The 22660-nt window shown below is 39.0% G+C and overlaps 1 protein-coding gene across 3 annotated transcripts in view; it reads right to left on the reverse strand.

Annotated features, from left to right (window-relative positions):
* ADAMTS12 (ADAM metallopeptidase with thrombospondin type 1 motif 12) overlaps positions 1 to 22660 on the reverse strand; it is a 422633-nt gene that overhangs the window by 285213 nt on the left and 114760 nt on the right. For all 3 annotated transcript variants that reach the window (XR_009549943.1, XM_007535890.3, XM_060191210.1), the window contains exon 3: positions 14977 to 15127. Coding sequence is in view for 2 of the 3 variants with exons in the window: in XM_007535890.3 (XP_007535952.2) it covers positions 14977 to 15127 (151 nt within the window). In the remaining variant the exon portion in view is untranslated. The remainder of the gene's footprint in view (positions 1 to 14976; positions 15128 to 22660) is intronic.

Here is a 22660-nt window from a genome sequence, read left to right on the forward strand (position 1 = left end):
TTATATTCTTATCTTATAATTTTGTAACTCTGTAGTAAATAATAAGCAAAAGGTACAAAAGTTTAAAAAATACAATTAGAGATTTTTAAAGGGATACAATTGCCAATTCAAGTGCATAGGGACTCAGCAATGAATTTACAAGCATGAGATTCCTAGTTAAATATTGAATATGCCAGTATGATGCTTTGGTTCTTTGTCTACTCTCTCTATCACATATAGTTATAAATAGGTAGGAAATGGGAAGGACCCACAGAATCTGTTTTTTGTTTGTTTGTTTTTCCAATCAGGGTTGTCACTGGGTGGCAGTGCTGGCAATATAAATTCATTACCCCTGGTTGCCATTTTTTCTTTATTATTATTTTCTTTCTATTTTATTTGACAGGACAGAGAGAAACTGAGGGGGAAAGGATAGAGAGGGAGAGAGAAAGACACCTTCAGACCTACTTCAATGCTTGTGCAGCATTCTCTCTACAGATAGGAGCTGGTCCCCAAACCTAATACTTACACATGATTATATATGCACTTAATGGGGTGCACCAACAGCCAGCCACACAGACTTTGGGAGGGTCCCTTCCCTTTGTCTACTCCCACTCTTGTACTTCTTCCTGTATATGGTTAAAAAATTAGGGTTTATTTGCCTTTCTTTCTCTCTATTTTAGATAAGAGACATTGGCAGAGAAAGAAACTGAAAGAGATCTTTTTTATTTTATTTTTATTTTACTTTTTTTTTTTTTTACTCCAGGGTTATTGCTGAGGCTTGGTGCCTGCACTATGAATCCACTGCTCCTGGAGGCCATTTTTCCCATTTTGTTGCCCTTGTTATGCTTGTTGCTATCATTATTTTTGTTGTCACTGCTATTGTTGTTGGATAGAACAAAGAGAAATTGAGAGAGGAGGGAAGGCAGAGAGAGGGAGAGGAAAACACCTTCAGAGCTTCTTTGTTGTTTTATCCGGGCTGGCTTCACTGCTTGTGAAGCAACTCCCTGCAGGTGGGGAGTTGGGGGCTTGAACAGGATCCTTATGCCAGTCCTTGCACTTTGCACCATGTGTGTGTAAACCACTATGCTACCACTCAACGACCAAAAGAGATCTTAGTACCAAAACTTCCTTCAATAAGGTGCTGACTGAGCTTGAACCTGGGTTGTGCACGTAGCAAGTAAAGCACTATCCAAGTGAGATATTTCACCAGCTCCTATTTTTATTTTTCCTATATAATTTTGAGCCATAAAAATTTTCTAATAAACAACAACAACAACAAAAATACTTCTTAAGGTTGATGCTGACAAGTCCACAACTGGGGCTGGTAGGAATGGCAGTACTAGTAACAGGAATGTACCAGCTGCCCAGTGCCAGGTACAGACTATCCAGCAGAAAGAAGCCAGAAGTTTCTAGGTGGCTTGTGATCCTGACTGAGAAATGTTAAGATTACATCATCTTCAAATATAAGTCATTATGCAAAAGACTACATATTATTCAACAAATACACAAGATTCACTGAGTTATTAAAATAAAATAAACTACTCATGTTTATTTCCAATATCAGAAAATGCATTCTCTGGTAAAGATGGGAAAAAATGTATAATCTCATGTTCTAACACTTTCCTATTGTTAGAATTTCAACTGCATTGAGAAACATTCTAGGGCTGTATCTAAGCTGGGGAAATAGGGTGTTGAAATAGAATAGTGATGTCTGAACAAACAATATAAGCAGGATCAGTAATGTCTGTGTCAGAAACACCTTCTTTCTGCTCATTTAAAAGCCAATTGCAATCCAGGAAAGTGGCAGAAAATAAGTGGAGATTTGTCTGATACTAGGGTGGGAATACATTTTGTAAGACTAGAAGGGATGAGGAAATGCAAAGAAAGGCAACTAGACAAAAGTCTAAAACAAGGAGACAACCTGAGACCACAACAAGACAGGACTAGAACTACTTTGAGAACCCACCAAATCACCAGAGCATCCAGAGACTGCAACTCTACCCAGACCTCCAACTCTACCCAGCTGAGAAACTTCTCTAACGAACAAGGAATATCAAAGATCATCTGAGACTGCAACAAGACAAGATTGGGATTAGTCACAGGAGTGAAGGAAGAGTTTGAAAGAATTGTCATCAGAAATGCAGGAACAACAAATGAGACTCTGATAGAAAGCACTAACTATCCCGAGGTAATTAGAGAGCTGAAAGCTAAAATAGCTAAGCTAGGAGCACAACTAACTGAACAAGCTAATACAGTATCAGAACAGGGTAACAAAATAACTGAGCTACAAAAAACAATAGAGGAAAGAAAGAATAGAATAAATGAGGCAGAAAACAGAATTAGAAAGATCAAAGACGAATTAGAGAAAACTAAGAAAGAAGATCTTAAGTGAAATAAGTCAGAAACAGAAGGATGAATATGGGATAATCTTATTCACAGGCAGAAGCTCAAATACAAGATCAGAAGAGAAAACTCTAAGCAGAAGTTGGACTAAATTTGGTGTATCGCCCCAAATTGAAAGACTCTGGAGTAGGTGGTTGGACTGGGGTTGTTCATGTTTTGGAACAGGATGGCAGAGGATCTAGTGGGGGTTGTACTGTTGTGTGGAAAAATGAGAAATGTTATGCATGTACAAACTACTGTATTTACTTTCTACTCTAAAATATTAATCCCCCAATAAAGAAATAAAAAGGTCTAAAACATCTGAATATAAAAATATTAATACAAGAGGAAGTTTTATTCACAAGTATGACTGCCACAATTATGACAAAGGTGTTATACATTACATATGGCGTGCTCATTATTAAGAGAGAAATTAATTAATTGAAAGTGACAAAAATCATAGAAAAGAGGTAATCAAAAAGCAAAACTTTAAATGACTCAAAAATGTATGTTATGGATATGTATATTCATAATATAAGAAACAATAATTTAAGTGTGCAGAAAACAGCATAAAATTAAAAAGATTAAAAATTATATATTACTTAGGTTGGAGAAGTCAATAAAAAATGAAGTGGGAGTCAGGCGGTGGCGCAGCGGGTTAAGAGCACGTGGCACAAAGCTCAAGGACCGCAAGGATGCTGGTTTGAGCCCCTGGCTCCCCACCTGCAGGGGGATTGCTTCACAGGCGGTGAAGCAGGTCTGCAGGTGTCTATAATTCTCTCCCCCTCTGTCTTCTTCTCCTCTCTCTATCCTATCTAACAATGACAACATCAATAACAATAATAACTATAACAATAATGAAAAACAATAAGGACAAGAGAAAATAAATAAAATATTAAAAAATAAATAAATTAGCTAAATGAAGAGATAGATAAACTAGAACTATTGGACATTTTCAGAGTAAAAATGGTGATTTCACCATTTTCACCAATAGCTCAACTGGATGGTACACTGAAGGAGGTTCCAGTGCTATGATGTCTTTCTCTCCCTCTGCCACTCTGTATCACTCTTTTCATCTGGAGGGCTAGTAAAATAATTTACCTGCAAAGTCTGATGCTTTGCTGTGTGAGCGATCCATCTTCAATTCTGCCCCCCTCCCATATTGAAGGAGGCTTCAGTCCTGTGATCTCTGACTCTCTCCCTCTACTTCTCTAACTATCTGTCACTATCTCTATCTTGAAAAAAGAAGGGAAGGGAAGGAAGAAGAAAAAAGTCCTGGAATATGGAGAACCAGAACAAGAGTTCTACAGAACATAGACCTTTATGACTTTAAGTTCACTAAACCTACTCATAAAATTGTATGAGTCTTCATTAAGATACTGTCAAGTGGTTGATACTGTGTCTGATACAATGGAAGGACTTTCCTAGTGATAATTACCTCCTCTGAGGCAAGTGGCAGCTCTTGATGAACCATTCTCAGCCAGTGACAGGCTGGGACATGCCTGAGGTTTTACATTTCAAATAAATGTGAATAAGGCCAGTTTACACAACCCCAAAGTGGCAGATAAGCACTGAACTGAGCCTGTGCTGATCAGGTGTTGTCCATCAGAGGTTTCATGTTTTGAATTTCTCCCATCACAGTCTTCCTATTTTTCTAGTATTTGCTTTTGTCCCTGACGATCACAAATAGGGAGAAAAAGCAGGAGCCTCCTGCAGAGAACTACATCTCCACACCCACCCAGCCCAGCCCAAGTTGTTCCCAATAAAGATGTTCAATGGCCAATGTGGTTCTCAGTCAATCAGGACTTCCAACTCTGTCCACCCACCTCCACAACCATAAAGCTGTGTGGAAGATTCCCTGACTCATCCCATTGTTAACGGAGGACATGACTCACAGCCTGTTTCTATGTGTGATCTACTCAGGCAGAACAAGGTCTTGTGACTGATTTTCATGGTATGTTTGAGAGTTCCACAAAATAGAACATCAGCTTCAAAGTTTCCCATCAAGTTCTAAATGGGGCTCAGCATTTTCCCCAGATAAGAGTTCAAATGTTTTCACTGCAACAGCATCCTGAGATGAAATGGAAACATACAAGACAATCCTGAAAGAATTCATGTGATTATCCAAATAATTTGGAGGGTTGAAGGCAATGGCATAATGAACAGAGTGCATGACTTTCAGGCCTTAGGCCCTATGTTTTATAATGCTCTGCTTTCTCTGTCTTTCTCTGCTAGACTTTCATTCAAACTGGATGGAGGGGTCAAAACCTTCTCAGACAGACAGCAGTTAAAGGAGGCAACCATCACAAAGCCTGCCCTGAGAGAGGTTCTAAAAGACCTCTTATAAACAAGAAAATTACTATAATACTTGCAATGTATCAGATAAATAAAAAAATTTGTTGAATAATAGCACAACAATACATTAAATCCATAATATCAATAAATGTCAATGGCTTAAACTCACCCATCAAAAAGCACAGAGTGTGAGGATGGATCAGTAAACATAACCCAACCATATGCTGCTTGCGAGAATCCCATCTGACCCAACAAGGAAAACATAGACTAAAGTACAAGGATGAAAACTATCATACAGGATAATGGACCACAAAAAATGGTGGGAACAGCCATTCTCATCTCTGTCACAATAGACTTTAAATTAAATAAAGTAATATAAGATAGGCAAGGACATTACATAATGATTAGAGGGTCAATCAGACAAGAAGACTTAACAATTATTAGCATCTATGCACCCAATGAGGGACCACATAAATACATAAAAAACCTACTAAAAGAACAAAAATACATCAGTAGTAATACAATAATAGTGGGAGACTTAAACACCCCACTCTCACACTTAGATCAACAAAGCAGACAATCAACAAATAAACAAGAGAATTGGGGTTCCCGGAAGATGGTGGACTGAGAAGCTGCTAGTGGCTGAGCTCTGACCACATCTCCTGGAAATGGTAGGATTTTCTGCCAATAAGTAGGCCAGCCAATAAGGGGTCCTAGCGATAACACCAAGGAGGTGACTATAACTTAATCTGGATTAATAATTAGAGTAGGAAAAAAGGGGAAAATTTTTTTTTCTTCCTTTTAATTTTTAAGCATACCTCCTTTGCCGCCCCCTCCCCCCATAACCAGTCCCTGGGGACCAGCTCCCAGCAGGATCCCCTGCTAGGAGCTCCTTTTCTTTACCAAATTCCTGTCCCACCAGGGAGTATCATTAATTCTAAGTCTATACCCTTCGGAAACCTCTGGCCTTTTTTCTTTCTAAGTAGCCAACGCCCCCACCTCAACCCGCATAGCTAATTAAATAATTAAAAATAAATACATTAAAAAAAACCCTTTCCTTTCACTGCCATTTTATGACTGTTCTTCTTCTTATCTTTTTCTTTTCTCTCTCTTTCTTTCTTCCTTCTTTTTTTTTCTTTTTCTCATTCTTGTCATCATTCTTCCTTAATCCTACAGCTTCCAAAGTCACAGCCCCCAGCACCCACATCACCAAACAGTGTGCTTTTTTGAATTCACTGATACACATTTGGGAATTTCTTTTAACTGCTCTTTAATTACAGCTCTTTTTCTTATCTTTTCCCTTTTCTCTCTCTTGTCTCTTTTTTTTCTTTTTTTTTTATCTTGTCATACACTTTTTCCTTCTTCTTTGCCTTTCTGAATTTGTGAATTATTTTGGGGAAGAAATCTGACTCAGAGTGGACTCTCTATGTGTATATCTCTGCTCTAGTTCCCTTTCCCCTCTTGTTTCCACTAGAATATACAGTGGATAGTATCAAAGGAATCAAAGGAATACAGATTGGAAGGGAAGAAGTCTAGCTCTCACTATTTGCAGATGATATAATAGTATACATAGAAAGACCTAAGAATCCAGCAGAAAATTACTGGAAGTTATTAGGCAATATAGCAAGGTATCAGGCTACAAAATCAATGTACAGAAATCAGTGGCATTTCTTTATGCAAACACTAAATCTGAAGAGGAAGACATACAGAAATCACTCCCATTTACTGTTTCAGCAAAATCAATCAAATACCTAGGAATAAAGTTGACCAAAGAAGTGAAAGACTTGTATGCTGAAAACTATGAGTCATTACTCAAGGAAATAGAAACTGATACCAAGAAATGGAAAGACGTCCCATGCTCATGGATTGGAAGAATAAATATCAAAATGAATTTTCTCCCCAGAGCCATATACAAATTTAATGCAATACCCATCAAAGTTCCACCAAGCTTCTTTAAGAGAATAGAACAAACACTACAATCATTTTTCTGGAACCTGAAAACACCTAGAATTGCCAAAACAATCTTGAGGAAAAGAAACAGAAATGGAGGCATCACACTCCCAGACCTTAAACTATATTATAAAGCTATCATCATCAAAACAGCATGGTACTGTAACAAAAATAGGCACACAGACCAGTGGAAAAGAATTGAAAGCCCAGAAATAAATCCCAACACCTATGGACATCTAATCTTTGATAAGGGGGCCCAAAGGATTAAATGGAAAAAGGAGGCTCTCTTCAATAAATGGTGCTGGGAAAACTGGGTTGTAACATGCAGAAGAATGAAATTGAACCACTTTATCTCACCAGAAACAAAAATCAACTCCAAATGGATCAAAGACCTAGATGTCAGACCAGAAACAATCAAATACTTAGAGGAAAACATTGGTAAAACACTTTCCAACCTACACCTCAAGGACATCTTTGATGAATCAAACCCAATTGCAAGGAAGACTAAAGCAGAAACAAACCAATGGGACTACATCAAATTGAAAAGCTTCTGCATATCCAAAGAAACTATTAAATAAACAGAGATACCCCTCACAGAATGGGAGAAGATCTTCACATGGCATACATCAGATAAGAAACTAATCACCAAAATATATAAAGAGCTCAGCAAACTTAGCACCAAAAAAGCAAATGACCCCATCCTAAAATGGGCAGAGGATATGAACAAAATATTCACTACAGAGGAGATCCAAAAGGCTAACAAACATATGAAAAACTGCTCTAGGTCACTGATTGTCAGAGAAATTGCAAATTAAGACAACACTAAAATACCACCTCACTCCTGTAAGAATGGCATACATCAAAAAGCACAGCAGCAACAAATGCTGGAGAGGATGTGGGGACAGAGGAACACTTTCACATTGCTGGTGGGAATGTAAATTGGTACAGCCTCTGTGGAGAGCAGTCTGGAAAACTCTCAGAAGACTAGACATGAACCTTCCATATGATCCAGTAATTCCTCTCCTGGGATTATACCCCAAGGACTCCATAACACCCAACCAAAAAGAGGTATGTACTCCTATGTTCATAGCAGCACAATTCATAATAGCTAAAACCTGGAAGCAACCCAGGTGCCCAACAACAGATGAGTGGCTGAGAAAGCTGTGGTATATATACATAATGGAATACTATGCAGCTATCAATAACAATGAACCCACCTTCTCTGACCCATCTTGGACAGAGCTACAAGGAATTATGTTAAGTGAGCTAAGTCAGAAAGATAAAGATGTGTATGGGATGATTCCACTCATCAACAGAAGTTGACTAAGAAGATCTGAAAAGGAAACTAAAAGCAGGACCTGATCAAATTGTAAGTAGGGCACCAAAGTAAAAACCCTGTGCTGAGGGGTAGACATGCAGCTTCCTGGGCCATTGGGTGGTTGGAGTGGATGGGAGGGATGGGTCACAGTCTTTTGGTGGTGGGAATGGTGTTTGTGTACAATCCTAGCAAAATGTAGACCTATAAATCACTAGTTAATTAATATGAGGTGGGAAAAAACAATTGTATGTCTCAAAGTTTTTCAAAACACAAACTGAATCTTTTTAATATATAGGCTGTGTATTTGATATGTGGACTCTCTCAAAAGCCTAGACCAAGTAGATTAGAAGCATCCAATAGCACAGCTATATACAAGATACTGGATACTGTACAGCAAACCATAACAAAGGGACTTTTCAAAGTTAACCCAATTACCAAATAATGTGATGATAACATTAACTATCGATTGTCTTTTTGAACCCTAAGACAGCAGGAACCTCACATCTCCACTATAGAGCCCCTACTTCCCCCAGTCCTGGAACCCATGGATAGGGCCCACTTTCCTGTATGCGTCTCCCAATCCATACCAAATAATATTGCATCCGCCGATCACAACCTAGCCAACGCAACGATTGCCACCTCAACATGCTTCACCTCAGACTGTGTCCAGAGACTTCACGTGTGGAATGACAACCCTTCAGCTTCATTACTCGGGTGAGACCTTTCCTTTTATAGTACACTCTAATTTCATCTCAGGTGGTTCACTTTCTCACAAAGTCCCAAAACCTAGGTATACACCAGTTTCTGTGAGAGAGAGCTTATGTTCACACGTATCCATAAACTACTGCAAAATATATACCTGAAAGCAGAAGTACACTAGAGTTTGCAGTGAGTACATCCCTAACACTTCCTCTCCACTATTCCAAGCTTTGGGTCCATGATTACTCAACAATTTGTTTGGCTTCCTATCTTAACTCTCTTTTCAATCACCAGGTTCCAGATGCCATCAGGATGCTGGCCAGGCTTCCCTGGACTGAAGACCCCACCAATGTGTCCTGGAGCTCAGCTTCCCGAGAGACACACCCTACTAGGGAAAGAGAGAGGCAGACTGGGAGTATGGACTGACCAGTCAACGCCCATGTTCAGCGGGGAAGCAATTACAGAAGCCAGACCTTCTACCTTCTTCAACCCTCAATGACCCTGGGTCCATGCTCCCAGAGGGACAGAGAATGGGAAAGCTATCAGGAGAGGGGGTGGGATATGGAGATTGGGTGGTGGGAATTGTGTGGAGTTGTACCCCTCCTACCCTATGGTTTTGTTAATTAATCCTTTCTTAAATAAAAAAAATTTTTTTAAAGAAACAAGAGAATTAAATGAAGAGATGGAGAGACTAGATCTCCTGAACATTTTCAGAGTTCTTCACCCCCCCAAAACTGGAATAAACATTCTTTTCAAATCCACACAACACATACTTAAGGATAGACCACATGTTAGGCCACAAAGACAGCATCAAGAAATTCAAGAGCATTGAAAACATGCCAAGTATCTTCTCAGACCACAGTGAAGTAAAGCTAACATTTAACAACAAACAGAATATTACTCAAAGTCACAGAATTTGGAATCTAAACAACATACTACATAAGCAAGTAATTCAAATGTTCCTGGAAATAAATGAAAATGAAGACACAAGCTATCAAAATATTTGGGACTCAGCTAAAACAGTATTGAGAGGGAAACTCATAGCCATACAAATACATATTGAAGAACAAGAAAAAGTTCAAATAAATGACCTTTCTGCAAACCTTATGGACACAGAGGAAGAGGAACAAAGGAACCCTAAAGCAACCAGAAGGACAGAAATCTATAAATTAGAACACTGGTAATAAGACAACCACACAAAAGATCAATGAATGAATAAATAAATAAATAAATAAATAATTTGGGGTTCTCAGTCAATCAGGGCTTCCAACTCCAACATTTGTTATAACCACTTGACTAGTCCCAGTCCAAGCTAGTCCAGGTTACTGTTCTTAAAGTCTTTATAGATATGATTAAAAGTGATTATCAGTTGACATTAAGGTATTAAGATTATTTCTGAGAGTCTGAAAGGCTTTTAAAGCATAGCCAAAGCTTCCCAGAAGAAATTCTGCCTGTGGAGATGAACTGCTTAAGTCTATGCTTCAAAGTGTCACCCCGTTCAAGGATTTCAGATTTGCCTAGCCAGCCTTGTATTACAGAAACCAGTGCCTTATAATAAACCATTTAATAGATATTTCCTAGTTATTCTTCCTTTTTGGGTGAATGCTGTTTCATGCACAGAATTAGCTACTGATAAGATGCATCTTTCATTCTTTCCTTTTTTTAATTGCCAGCAGTTACCAGTAAGGTGCAGCGCATGCATGATGAATCTACTAAACCCAGGGGCCATTTTCTTCCTTCCTTCCTTCCTTCCTTCTTTCCTTCCTTCCTTTCTTCCTTCCTTCCTTCCTTCCTTCCTTCCTTCCTTCCTTCCTTCCCTTCTTCCTTCCTTATTCCTCCTCTTCCTCTTCCTTCTCCTTTTTAAATAGAGACAGAAATTGAGAGGAAAGGGTTTGATAGGAAAAGAAAGACACCTGCAGCAACATTTCACTGCTTGTGAAGTTTCTTGATCCTGCTCTGCAGAATTAAGGTCCTTGCACATAGTAACATGTGCATGCAACCAGGTGCACCACTACACAGTCCCTGATTTAAGAAGACTGCTCCTCCTCTTTAATATTAGTAGTGATTATATTTGGGCAAGTTGGCTACTCCCAGCACCAAGTTTTGTCCTGGGGTATCTTCTGTTGCCTACTTGTGCCTTAGAGAACAGAAGTATTGAATTGATCTAGGGTTCATCTAGGTAAAAATTTAGATAAGAGACTAATTGAAAGAAGTGAAAACTTTAGAGAACAATTTTCATTTTTTGGTAAAGTTGGAGATTATATCCTTGAAAATTCTGTGAACCTTTGTTCTATGAAACATATACAAGAATACTCTCCAAGACACAACTTACGATATCTTCAAAGGGGAATTAATTTAATTCGGATCCACTTACAGGAAACTGAACCAAATAAGATTTCCATTGCAGAAAATTATATATCAAGGAGATTGAATGAACCATAGCTATATATCCTGGCATAGACATATGTAAAGATACAAAACATCCAATGCATGTACTAAGAGTCCATTTCTTCTCAAGGTCTTACCAGGTATTATAAAGACAAATACAGATCTGGGTGTCTACTTACACATATTCTCCAAATGGTTCACTCTTTAGACTGTACTTATCCTGTCCACTGCACCCAGAGGACCTAGAAGTTTACCAGGCATAAAGATTTCCAGTAATTGTTGCATGTGTGAATAAACTTTTAATAAAAGAATATGTGCTAGGAAACAGTGCTCTGTTTCTAGTTGAGTCTTCATTTTATGAAACCCCAGACTCTGACTTTACCTTCTGTGGATCTCTTCTATCTTATGTGATGGGTAACTGTTATCACCTGAACTATCTGACTATGATGATGCCCCCTTGTTCCTTAACTTCCTAAAACTAAAGTACCCCCACGTTTCCACCCAACAACTACACACATGAACATAACTTGTTAGTGTCAATAAAATGAAGGCTTGAAATTATTTCCCACCTTTTATGTGGGAAATAAAAATAAGTAATGAGACAGATTTGGGGGAAATAATTGATGTTATTTTATCTGAAACAGTAGGGTACTTTCAAAGTGAAGCTTTCCAACTATAAGAAGAGACCAGAGGCACTCAATTCTTTTTGTACTGGAATTTCTGCAGTTAACCAGGGGCACCACTGCCTGGGCCTCACTATTTTCTCTTTTTTCTACCTTCCTTTTACTGTTTATTTTCAGTATATTAATGTTTTATTTAATTTTATATGATATGGCAGAGACAAAAATTGAAAGAGACCATAGCACTGAAGCTTTCTTCAGTGAGGTGGGGGCCAGATTGCAACATGGGTTACTCACATAGCAAAGCAGTGCACTGTCCAAGTGAGCTATTTTGCAAATGGCACTTTATCAGTATCTAGAAAATGTCCTTTTCTTTCTTTTATGTAACAATGGAAGTTTAACTAGAGGCTATAATACTCTAGCTCCATTTTCTTGACTATTCATTTCAATGATCTGCTGAATTTCAGCATTTGGACCCAATACTATGTTAGTACTGCTTGGGAGAGGATTGTTGCATCTTTTTGAGAGATGACTGATAAAAACAAGTTTTATATTCAAGTAAAATACAAAGAATAAAGCAAGGGAACACAAAACATGAGATATAACAGCACCAAAGCTTCTCAGCTTGGCTATATTCTAAGCATCACCTACACTGAAGATTAATGCAAGCTGCTTTTGAAAATTCACTCCCTTCTCAGAGCTATAATTGATACTTTGGTGAAGGAAGGAGGTAGAATTTCGACTCTCCAAGGCCCTTCTAGTAGTACTATTCAATTCTGACATTCCGAGGTTCTTATCAAGCATTAAAGAATATATTTTAGAAGACATATGTAGAAAAATTTACAATGCAAAGATTAAGGTGAAATTAATCTGAAAATATTTCATAAAAGTCTTGATAATTGGCCTAAAGGTACAATAATGAAATTGTATGACAAGCATTGTATTTGTGGTATTGTATGTAAACGAATGGAGGAATGGTATTCCTTCTCTTTACTTGTTCATCCCTGTTGACTTCATGACCAAATGCAAGTTGTTCTCCATTTTATAGTTATCAACTTTACAGTAGTCCAACTAAATTCCCTTTTTCAACAACTCTTTGCCAGATTGACCCATAACCTGAAATATATCAAATCACAAAGTGTTACCCATCAACAAGTGCATAAAGGAATGCACCTATTATTCAGGAAATTACATCTGTATCAAGAATAACCTAAAATTTACAATGAAACTATGTTATTAGTATCTTAAACAACGAAAAATCAGCCAAATAATGTGTCTATTCTTTTTTCTTGGTATTGGTTAAAGAGAGAATACAAAATTCAAGTTGAGTCTTTTCCAGCCTTTATGAGAACCCATCTTCTGTAATCATTTCACCATCTATTTTTCCTTTGAAATTTATGATTTCCAAATCCTTTCAACACCTAAGTAATATTGTGAGTTTTCTTTGATAGTTGTCTCTATGGCTCAAAATTTGTTTTTTCTATGAAGTACTAGGTCTGGGAGAGCCTGACCATTGAAGACACCTGAGGCTAAAAACACTCAGTCATAAGAATGTGGAACCATGAAGTTCATAATGAAATAGTGTCTACTTAGACTTAGATATCCTCCTTACCTACTTCCTATTATACTTCCCTCACTCACTGCAAAGCTAACATTATCAAAGTAAGTACTACAAAAGATGAGTATGGATCAACCTATCAATGCCCATGTTCAATGGGGAAGCAATTAAAGATGCCAGACCTTCCACTTTCTGCACCCCATAATGACCCCGGGCCCAGACTCCCAGAAGGATTTAAAAAAAAGAAACCTAGTACAGGCTCTTTGGAATGTAACTATAATAGGCCTAGTAGCCATCTGTAAAATGGAGACACACCATCTCTTCATCTGCACTATTTCTGCCTTTAGGTTCATGATTAGTCAACAATTTGTTTGGCTCTATATGTTAACTCTCTTTTTAGCCACCAGATTCCAGATGCTACCATGATGCCAACCAGACAGATTTCCCTGGACAGACAACCCCACCAATCTGTTCTGGAGCCCTGCTTCTCCAGAGCCCCACCCCACTAGAGAAAAAGACAGGCAGGCAGGGAGTATGGATCGACCAGTCAACGTCCATGTTTCAGTTCAGCAGGGAAGCAATTAATTACAGAAGCCAGACATTCCACCTTCTGCACCTCAGGATGACCCTGGGTCCATACTCTCAGAGGGATAAAGACTAGGAAAGTTATAAGGGAGGGGATAGGTTACAGAGTTCTGGTGGTGGGAATTGTGTGGAGTTGTACCCCTCTTATCTTATGGTTTCCTTTTTATAAATAAAAATTAAAAAAATATATTGAACCCGGCAGGCAAAATTAGTCTATCCCTGGAATGCTTACCTAAGGCTAGCAGTTTCATAAAAACCACACAGCCACTAGACCTAATGTCATGGAAAATCCCCACTGAACTCTCACCTAACTTTCTTGTTCTCCTTGCCTGTAAGAATCTCCCTCCCCTGGCCCTGGGCACGACTTAACAACCCCCCCCCCCATTACTCTCTTGGGACCCATGAGCCTTGCCCAGGAGCACCCAAATAAAGCTCTTGTCGATAATATTTGAGGCCTTACTTTTTCTATCAGGACCCTTTTGTCACTGACCAGACCTTATATGAAGAAATTGTATGTCTTAATTTTCAGTGGCCCTTCAGGTAGTTTATTGTTTCCTATACACGAACAAGATGGTTGACAATTGCAAGGATGTAACTGCAGTTACTTTACCTCTGACAGTGAATTGAAACTGCTTAGCACAAGTCAGAAAGGAGCAGCTCAGATCACTGTGGGGCAGGAAACATACCTCAGAGAACTACACAACACACACACACACACACACAACAAAAGACGCTGAACTGAATTTGTTATCTCATAACGTGTTAATAGTTCTTTAGTTTCTCTTCACACTTCCTTATTAACATCAGCAAACACTTAAATCTGTCTTCCATTTACTGAAATAATGAGCTACTGGTAACATTTCATACCAATGAATAATCACACTGTCTATGCTGAGAATTTTTGTCTTCAATTTAAACTATCTTCCTCCAAGTGATACAGAAGTGTGTTTTCTTTTATTAAACACATTCACCATTATGAATACCATGAGTGCCATCAATTAAAATGGTGAGTATGTAGTCTGTCTTTTCCCCATTCCCAGTAAGAATATAAAAGGAACTTGAGTATAGAGGAATGACATGATTTCTATAAAGGTAGATACTTTCTGGAAAAAGATTAAAGAAAATAAAAGTAATAGGTCATGCTGTCATAAAACAATAAAAGAACAAAACTTCTCAATCCAGTGTAGATAAAATCACTATACCCTTTAATCCACAGGTTGGTTCCTTCATCTGGGGAGTGTTCAGCCTCTGCCTTTTGTAAATGATGTGTGGGTGGTAGCCTCCCTCCACTGGTAGATGATTTCTGACAGGCTCAATGAAAAAGTCTCCATGTGGTAGATGGAAAAATCCAGTCTGCAAATATATATACAATGCAAACATTTACTTGACTCAAATTTTAAAGAAAATTAATGAAGCAGGAATTGTGTAGATCAGGATGACCCCTAAAGCCCCCCCTCCCCCCTACCCCCAGAGCACTGCTCAGCTTTGTCTGATGGTGGTGCTAGGAACTGAATCTGGGAACTCAGAGGCTTACACAAGAAAAGTCATTTGCATAACCATTATACTATCTTCCCAGCCATATATATATATATATATATATGTTGAATTTGAATCATCAAAGTCCATAGAACCTCATCTGACTTCCAATTTGTTGATACTTCTTGGGCTCAGCATTTCTTTTCTTGGTATCATTCTCTGAGAAAACTCTGAGGCAGGAAGAACTAACAAGGTCCAGATCACAGCAAAACAACCCAGAGGTAGACCCTATTCAGTGCTGAGATTTGTTTCTGTTCCTACCCTAAGACACAAAAAAGGGGCACAGAGATAAGGTGGACCTGTTGCTAATGAAGCTCATTTGTTCCATGGAAACCAAGCAGAAGTCAAGGATTCCTGAGGGATGGCTAGCATGGGATCCCTTTATTTAACTGTTATCAACTTAATACTGAGACCTGAAGCAAAGAAATCATCAATGCAAAAGATTTATTGATATTTCATCAATTATAACTTTTGGACCCAGGTAGTACAGAAATAATAGTGAGCCTGTGTGAGCCCAGAAATATCTAGTCAGCATACAGATTTCTAAGTAACTGATGAGAGACCCTAGAGAACCTGAGACTCTCCAGCTGGAGGGCAATTAGGTGATCTTTTCATAGGCAAATGAGGCTTCTGACCTCAGAATCTCAAAATGTGTCACAGAGAAGGGACCAGGAATTCTGCCAGGAGAGGGGATGAAGAGACACCTGCTAGTCTGGGGGACAGTAAGATGGAGAGATGTCCTAGCAGAGTTGCAATACCTCCCAGCATATAAGCATAGAGATTTGTATACCATGTACCCAGGTGGCTATGGTTTATCTCATCCCATATAGCCAGAGCCAAGTCACACTGGAAACAAAATTTCTACAATTTGCTTTCCAAAGGAAAGACTGACTCCACACTTTTCCAAGTTAACTTCCCAAAGGAATGATCTTTCATCACCAGTTCTGTGATGTGAACCAAGGAAGGTAATTTTCATCCCATGCTTCTCTAGAACCTGTTTGCTGCTCTTACTCCTATGAAAGAAAATGGAAATGAATTTCATGACAGGGGCAGAGGGATCCAATTCACTGAACACCTGTACTCTGCACCCAAAAGGATCAGGCTACAATAAGTCCTGGGCAAACACTCAAATAAGATAAATTTGTCCTCTTCCTTCCTCTAATTCTTGTTTCTCTTGGTGTACAATAGTTTTGATAAGCTGTTAACTCTTGGAAATCAACTCACCTTCTCGTTTTAACTAAGTTATATATAACTATTAGTGCTATTTTTTAAAAAAATTGAAACAACTGTTTTAAATAAATTATTTCCTGAAGCATAAATGTATAGGAAGATGTACTAATAATGACTGTACAGCCCTAAAATCTTCCATAATGGTATCACTCAGAAGAAGAAAAAATATTCCCAGCAAAAGAGAGATTCCCTATCCCCTCCTCCCAATCAATACCTCCCCCAAGGTAACTACTGTTATATATTTATGACATCAATATAGTAGTGTTAAGTCCCTCCTTGATTTTTTACAGGAAGTATAAATTTCCAGATAGAAGAGGGAGCCTGCCAGTTCATTTTAAGGATTAGATAAAATTTCTAGGAAAATCAAATGGAGAAGATTTTAAGACTGGCAGATTTCTCCAGTCCTCTAAATAAGACTCTTCCTAATGTTTCCTACAACTCAGGCAAATCCAGATGATAACAATTTTGTGTAAGTTGGCAGTGAACCTTTATTGTCCTCTCTGAAGAAAGGGCAGAGAGGGCCCTTCATAGACTCTTTAGAACCAAATAGTTTTTCTTAGTCTAAGACTGAAAATACTTGCTTCCAACCTCTCCTCTATCTCATCATCAACTCCCAAATAAGTGTTATTCATCTTGATATACTTGACATTATTCTTCACTCAGTGTAAAGACTTGGGGTTCATTAGGAAACTGACATTATCTAACAGGAAATTTGTGAGGAGAGTGTTCTATAATCATAAAGATGAGGCCTTTACTTAATCTATACTTGCATGCCATTGGGAGAACAGGTGAAATCTAGCTGACTGAAGAATAAACATTTATGGTATTGTAAGACACACAGGTGGGAACTACCAAATCACTTCTAACACTCATCGCCCTGTGTTACACAGCTCAAGGAAATTCATATAGGAAAAATAAATAAATAAACACGGTGAATAATACCCTCTCAAACTGTGCATTAGAACGCAGCTACACACATACTAAAATTACTCAGAGACTATAATCGAGAATCTTGAGTACCATATTTAATCCTAAACCATTTTTGTGTGTTCTGACTCTTTCTTGTGACCAAATCAGTAATTTCCTCATCTACAGCATGGCTAACAAGTTGTTTATTTCTAGAAACAATTTTTTTATTTTGTTTTGTTCTAGAAAATTTTCTATTACATAAAGATAGAAACATTGATTTTAATAATAATTCTTACCTATTAGTACTTGACACTGGATGCATTTATTCCATTAAAAGTCCTAAGAGCTGTCCCTAAAGATTCATTATTGTTCTTATGGAAGAACATACACATTCAGTTCAATAAAGTGAACTTTATATTATACACATTCAGTTCAATAAAGTGAACATACACATTCAGTTCAATAAAGTGAACTTTAGTAATTAATGATGAAACGGCTCCCTGGGATAGTGTGCTGCTTTGCCATCCTCATGGCACAGGTTTGAGTCTGTCCCCTAAAGTATTGGAGAAAGCTTCTGTTCTGTGGTGTCTTTCATCCTCTTCTCTTTCTCTCTGTCTCTATCTACTTATTTAGAAGCATCATCCCAGAGTGGTAAAAACTTGGAGATGACAAAAAGAAGACAAGAGAGAAGAAGTAAGAGGAGGAGATAAGAAGGGGGAAGTTGAGGGAAATTAAAAATGTAACCACTAAAGAGAATTAGATGGCCCTCTTATCCAGAGATTCTCTAATTTTAATGAACAAAAGAATCATTTGGAGAGCTAATTAAAAATGCATATACCCAGGATCCTTGCTCAGAGATTCTGTTAAACAATTTTCTACTAGGTAGTACTTGACTATTTTCATCTTCTCTCACATAACATCAAGAGCATGGAGAATACTCATAATGAGGCCATTTTAAAACTTAGTTCAGTCACAATCAAAAAATATTTCAACTCTGGTAATTACTGATTACAGTTCATTATGCATATTTCCGTGAACTTGAGACAGAGAATGTTCATAACATCTTAGCAGATCTGGGCAATTAGAAGATAGGGAAAATGATAAACACTGTAGAAAGTAGATGTGCTAGTTGAATAACTGTGTTGGACTTGAAATGTGAAACTCTTGCATAACAAACAGAAAAAGGGCACTCTGAAAGATTCTAGTCAGACATAAATGTTGCCAAACCCAACATTATCAAAAATTACAAAAAGGAATTTTCATCACATATCAAACCAGGTGCTCCCAGATAACCTAATAAAATAGTCAGAGCCTTACATATGACAGGGTATTACAAAATAATCTATCCAGTCATGAGCAAAAACTGAGGTTCTGGACATGGAGGATAGCTTCAAATTGAGATGCTGAACTGATACAGCATGATACAGCATGATGAAAAAGTAGTCCGGTGCCATAGCTAAATACATCCTGATATTTTATTTCTACCCCAAGGGGAAAAGTGCTTACAATCCTGTGACGCTGGTTCTTTCTTATTGTTCTCCCAGTGAACATCCTGTATGCAATCAACTCCTCCCTGTCCTTGTAGTTGGATTCTTCATTATTTTTTTATATTTATTTTCCCTTTTTGTTGCACTTGTTTTTCATTGTTGTTGTAGTTATTGTTGTTGATGATGTTGTTGCTGATAGATAGGACAGAGAGAAATGGAGAGAGGAGGGGAAGACAGAGAAGGGGAGAGAAAGATAGACATCTGCAGACCTGTTTCACCACCTGTGAAGTGACTCCCCTACAGGCGGGGAGCCGGGGGCTCCAACCAGGATCCTTGCAGGGTTCCTTGAGCTTTGCGGCCACGTGCGCTTAACCCGCTGCGTTACCGCCCAACTCCCAGATTCTTCATTATTTTATTTTGATTACAGGAACAAAAACAAGCAAAGGCTGAGAGATATTGAAAGCTTTTTTACCATGGAAGTTTTTTGGGAGAAGTAGCAGAAAAACATTTTTTTTTGCAACATCTAAAAATTAGCCTTTCCTTTTCTGATTACAATACCTTTTGCATTTACCTCATTTGACAAGTTCCTTCAACTTGCCTTTGTGGTTTACAGTCCTAACTGAATCTTTTCCTTTCTTCTTCTTCTTTTTTTTTAACCAGAGCACTGTTCAGCTTTGGTTTATTGTAGTGCTGGGGATTGAACCTGGGAACTTAGTGCTTCAGACATAATGTATAAATATTATGCTGTTTCCTCAGCCTTTTTTTTTCATAGCTGCAACTTCATTTGACTATCTTAGAACTTTATTCATTCCTATTTGTTTTAGGTAGTGGATTTACCTTCTATTTTTAGGTAGTCCTATGTTAGTAAAGCAAGCTTCTCATGAACTATTGAAATAGCCCCCCAAAATGATCCTAATCCCTGGAACTGGTGAGTACGCTACTTTGTTTTAACATTATTAATTTATTTCCTTTTGTTGCCCTTGTTGTTGTTATTGGATAGGACAGAGAGAAATGGAGAGAGGAGGGAAAGACTGAGGGGGAGAAAAGATAGACACCTGCATACCTGCTTCACCACCTGTGAAGCGACTCCCCTGCAGGTGGGGAGCTAGGGGTTCAACTGGGATCCTTACAACAGTCCTTGCACTTTGCACCATGTGCGCTTAACCCATTGGGCTACCAGCCAACTCTGGAGTATGCTATGTTAAAAGGAAAAAAAAAAGGACAATGCAGATGTTACTGACAGTCTTATATACAGCATATTGGTGACTTAATGTAGTAAAAAATGTTCATATAAAAAGGATGCAGGAGGATCAGTGTGAGTAGTAGGAGACATGGTGGAAGCAAGAGATTGTGGAAGGGAGTCAAGATGGCAACTGGATCACTTTCCTCCAAAAAAAAAAAAATTTCAAATCTTGGGAATTCCATGTGGTAGCAGGATTTGCAGGCCAGTAGGAGACAAACTATAGAAGAAATGACAAAGAGAAATCATGGTAGAATATTATAATTCATCTATAAATTGTCAAAAGAGTGTTGAAAAAGACAAAGGAGAACTACGGGGTAAGTTTCACTTTGTACCTCCTAAGCCCATCCCCCAGGACAGAGGTGGCTTACCTGGGTAATGAAGAGAAGCTAGGGACAAAAGAGGCACCCCATGTGGAATTAAACTAGTCAACCAAGAGTCCAAGGCTAAATCTTCTGTCAGAATGCAGTGGCAAGCCATCTGAACCAGTCATACTAGATCTGAGCTACAGAAGGTTCCTAGCCAAGATTTTGGAGAAGTGGACTTTTTTGATTGCTTTGATTTTCAGGCTGTTTATTAGGTGTTTTTCCTCTCCTTCTCTCTAGTTTATCAATCATTTATTTTGTTGATTTTGTTTTTGTATTTGCTGGTATGTGAGCTAAAAAGGCAACAAGCTGAACAAGCTAATACTGTAACTAATCTATATGCCATTCTAGCTTAGAGGGTGGGAGACAGAGAGACAACCAGGGACTTATGACTGATCTGGGAAGCAGTATCTTGTTTATTAATCATATACATCGCCTTTTATGCATCTCTTCACCAGAAGTGGGAAGGAAAAGGAAATTACTAGGAGAGGGGGTGGAGCAAAAAAAGAGCGTGAACAGAATATAGAAAGCTTCCATCTAACCAGTGGGATTAAATCAATACCCTGCAGGCAGGGCGGGACCTAGGTAAAACAGTGATTATGTAAACAGACCACATTGTAAGTAATACAAGCAAACCTAATGTGATGATCAAAACAGGTCTTTTAAGCAGAATTTAGAAGCATGCCAACATTTCCCCTTCTTTTTAACTAGTGGCCATAGTATCAGGAGTGCGGGGTGAACAGAAACCTATATCGTACAGTCATTTTCAAAAGAACTGGCACAAGACATGGAGGAACAAATAGGAGAGCAGCAAGAACCAGTGTGATGCCAAGGGGAGGCCTGAAGGGGTGTTTCCTGCCTCAAAGAGCAAGGACTAGCAGGTGAAAAGGCGTTTTTTGCCTCTGGGGGCATCTTTTGCCTCTGGGGAGATTTCATGCCTCAAAGGGCATTTCCTGCCTCTGTGGGCATCTCTTGCCAACAAATGGTGCCCGAACAGGGACCTGACCCGGCCAGACACAGGTAAGTATACAGCTGCTTGACTCTCTGTGGCCTTGTGTTCCTCTCCACCATGAGAGGCTTTCCATTTTACAAAGAGGCTTCCCAAACCCTCCACTCTTTTGTCGTGAGACAGGTTTTCTATATCTGGGGTATTTTTCTCGGGGCCACACCGTGGATACTCATGACCATGTTCGCAGCTTTCAGGGGATATGCAGGGTGCCATCCCAAAAGATTAAGGAACCTTGAGGCTGAGATACATGAGTTAAAGGAGATGGTCATTACGCTTACCCACCCTAAGCCCTCTTCATTTTGCTCTGAGGCTCTCATTTTGGCAGACACATGTCCGGATTCTCCTTCTGCCTCCACAGCCACTTCTTTGGCCAACCCCATTTTGGCAGACATGTGTCTGGCCTCTTGTGTGGCCTCTTCAGCTGTTTTTCCAGCCACTGCTTCTCTGGCGGCTTCCACTGCTATGACTCCTCCCCCCGCCGATACACCATTACCAGACACAGAATGCCTTTGTGGGCTTTGCAAGGGAGCTTTTTCTTCTGGAGCAAGTCCACACATTCCCAGTAAACACATTACCCCAACAGACAGAAATCCCAGGGGTAGTACCCACATTCCTCCACAGATCCTAACGTACTTCACCAGACAATTATGAAGGTTAGAGTTCATGCTCCATGGACCAGATCCATTTTACAAGGCCATCTTCAGGTCTGGGCCACACCTTGGTTTCTCTTGACCATGATTGTAGCGCTTGGGAGATGCGCGGGGTCCCTTCCCATGTCTCCCGCAAGAAACACTGACTCTAACCTGAAAAACAGCCCTAATCAAACCGATCATGAGGCTGTCGCCCAGAGGCTCCTATTTTGGCAGACACATCTTCGGCTGCCACCACAAGTTCTGCGGCCCCTCCCCCTGCCACTTTTGCTGGAGGCAGGACGCTCTCTGGGACTAATAATACAAAATGGCGCAATCTGAAAAATTAGTTCACCGAGCCCCAAAACAAAACCTCCCTACCATTTCTCTCTTCCCCCCTCACTCTCTCTAAATATCTTAAGCCTGCTTGCTGTCTAAACCCTCTGTTTTCAGTAGTGTTTTTTAAGAAAATGATTTGAAT

Source organism: Erinaceus europaeus, chromosome 5, assembly GCF_950295315.1.
Source record: "Erinaceus europaeus chromosome 5, mEriEur2.1, whole genome shotgun sequence".
Classification (NCBI taxonomy): Eukaryota; Metazoa; Chordata; class Mammalia; order Eulipotyphla; family Erinaceidae; genus Erinaceus; species Erinaceus europaeus.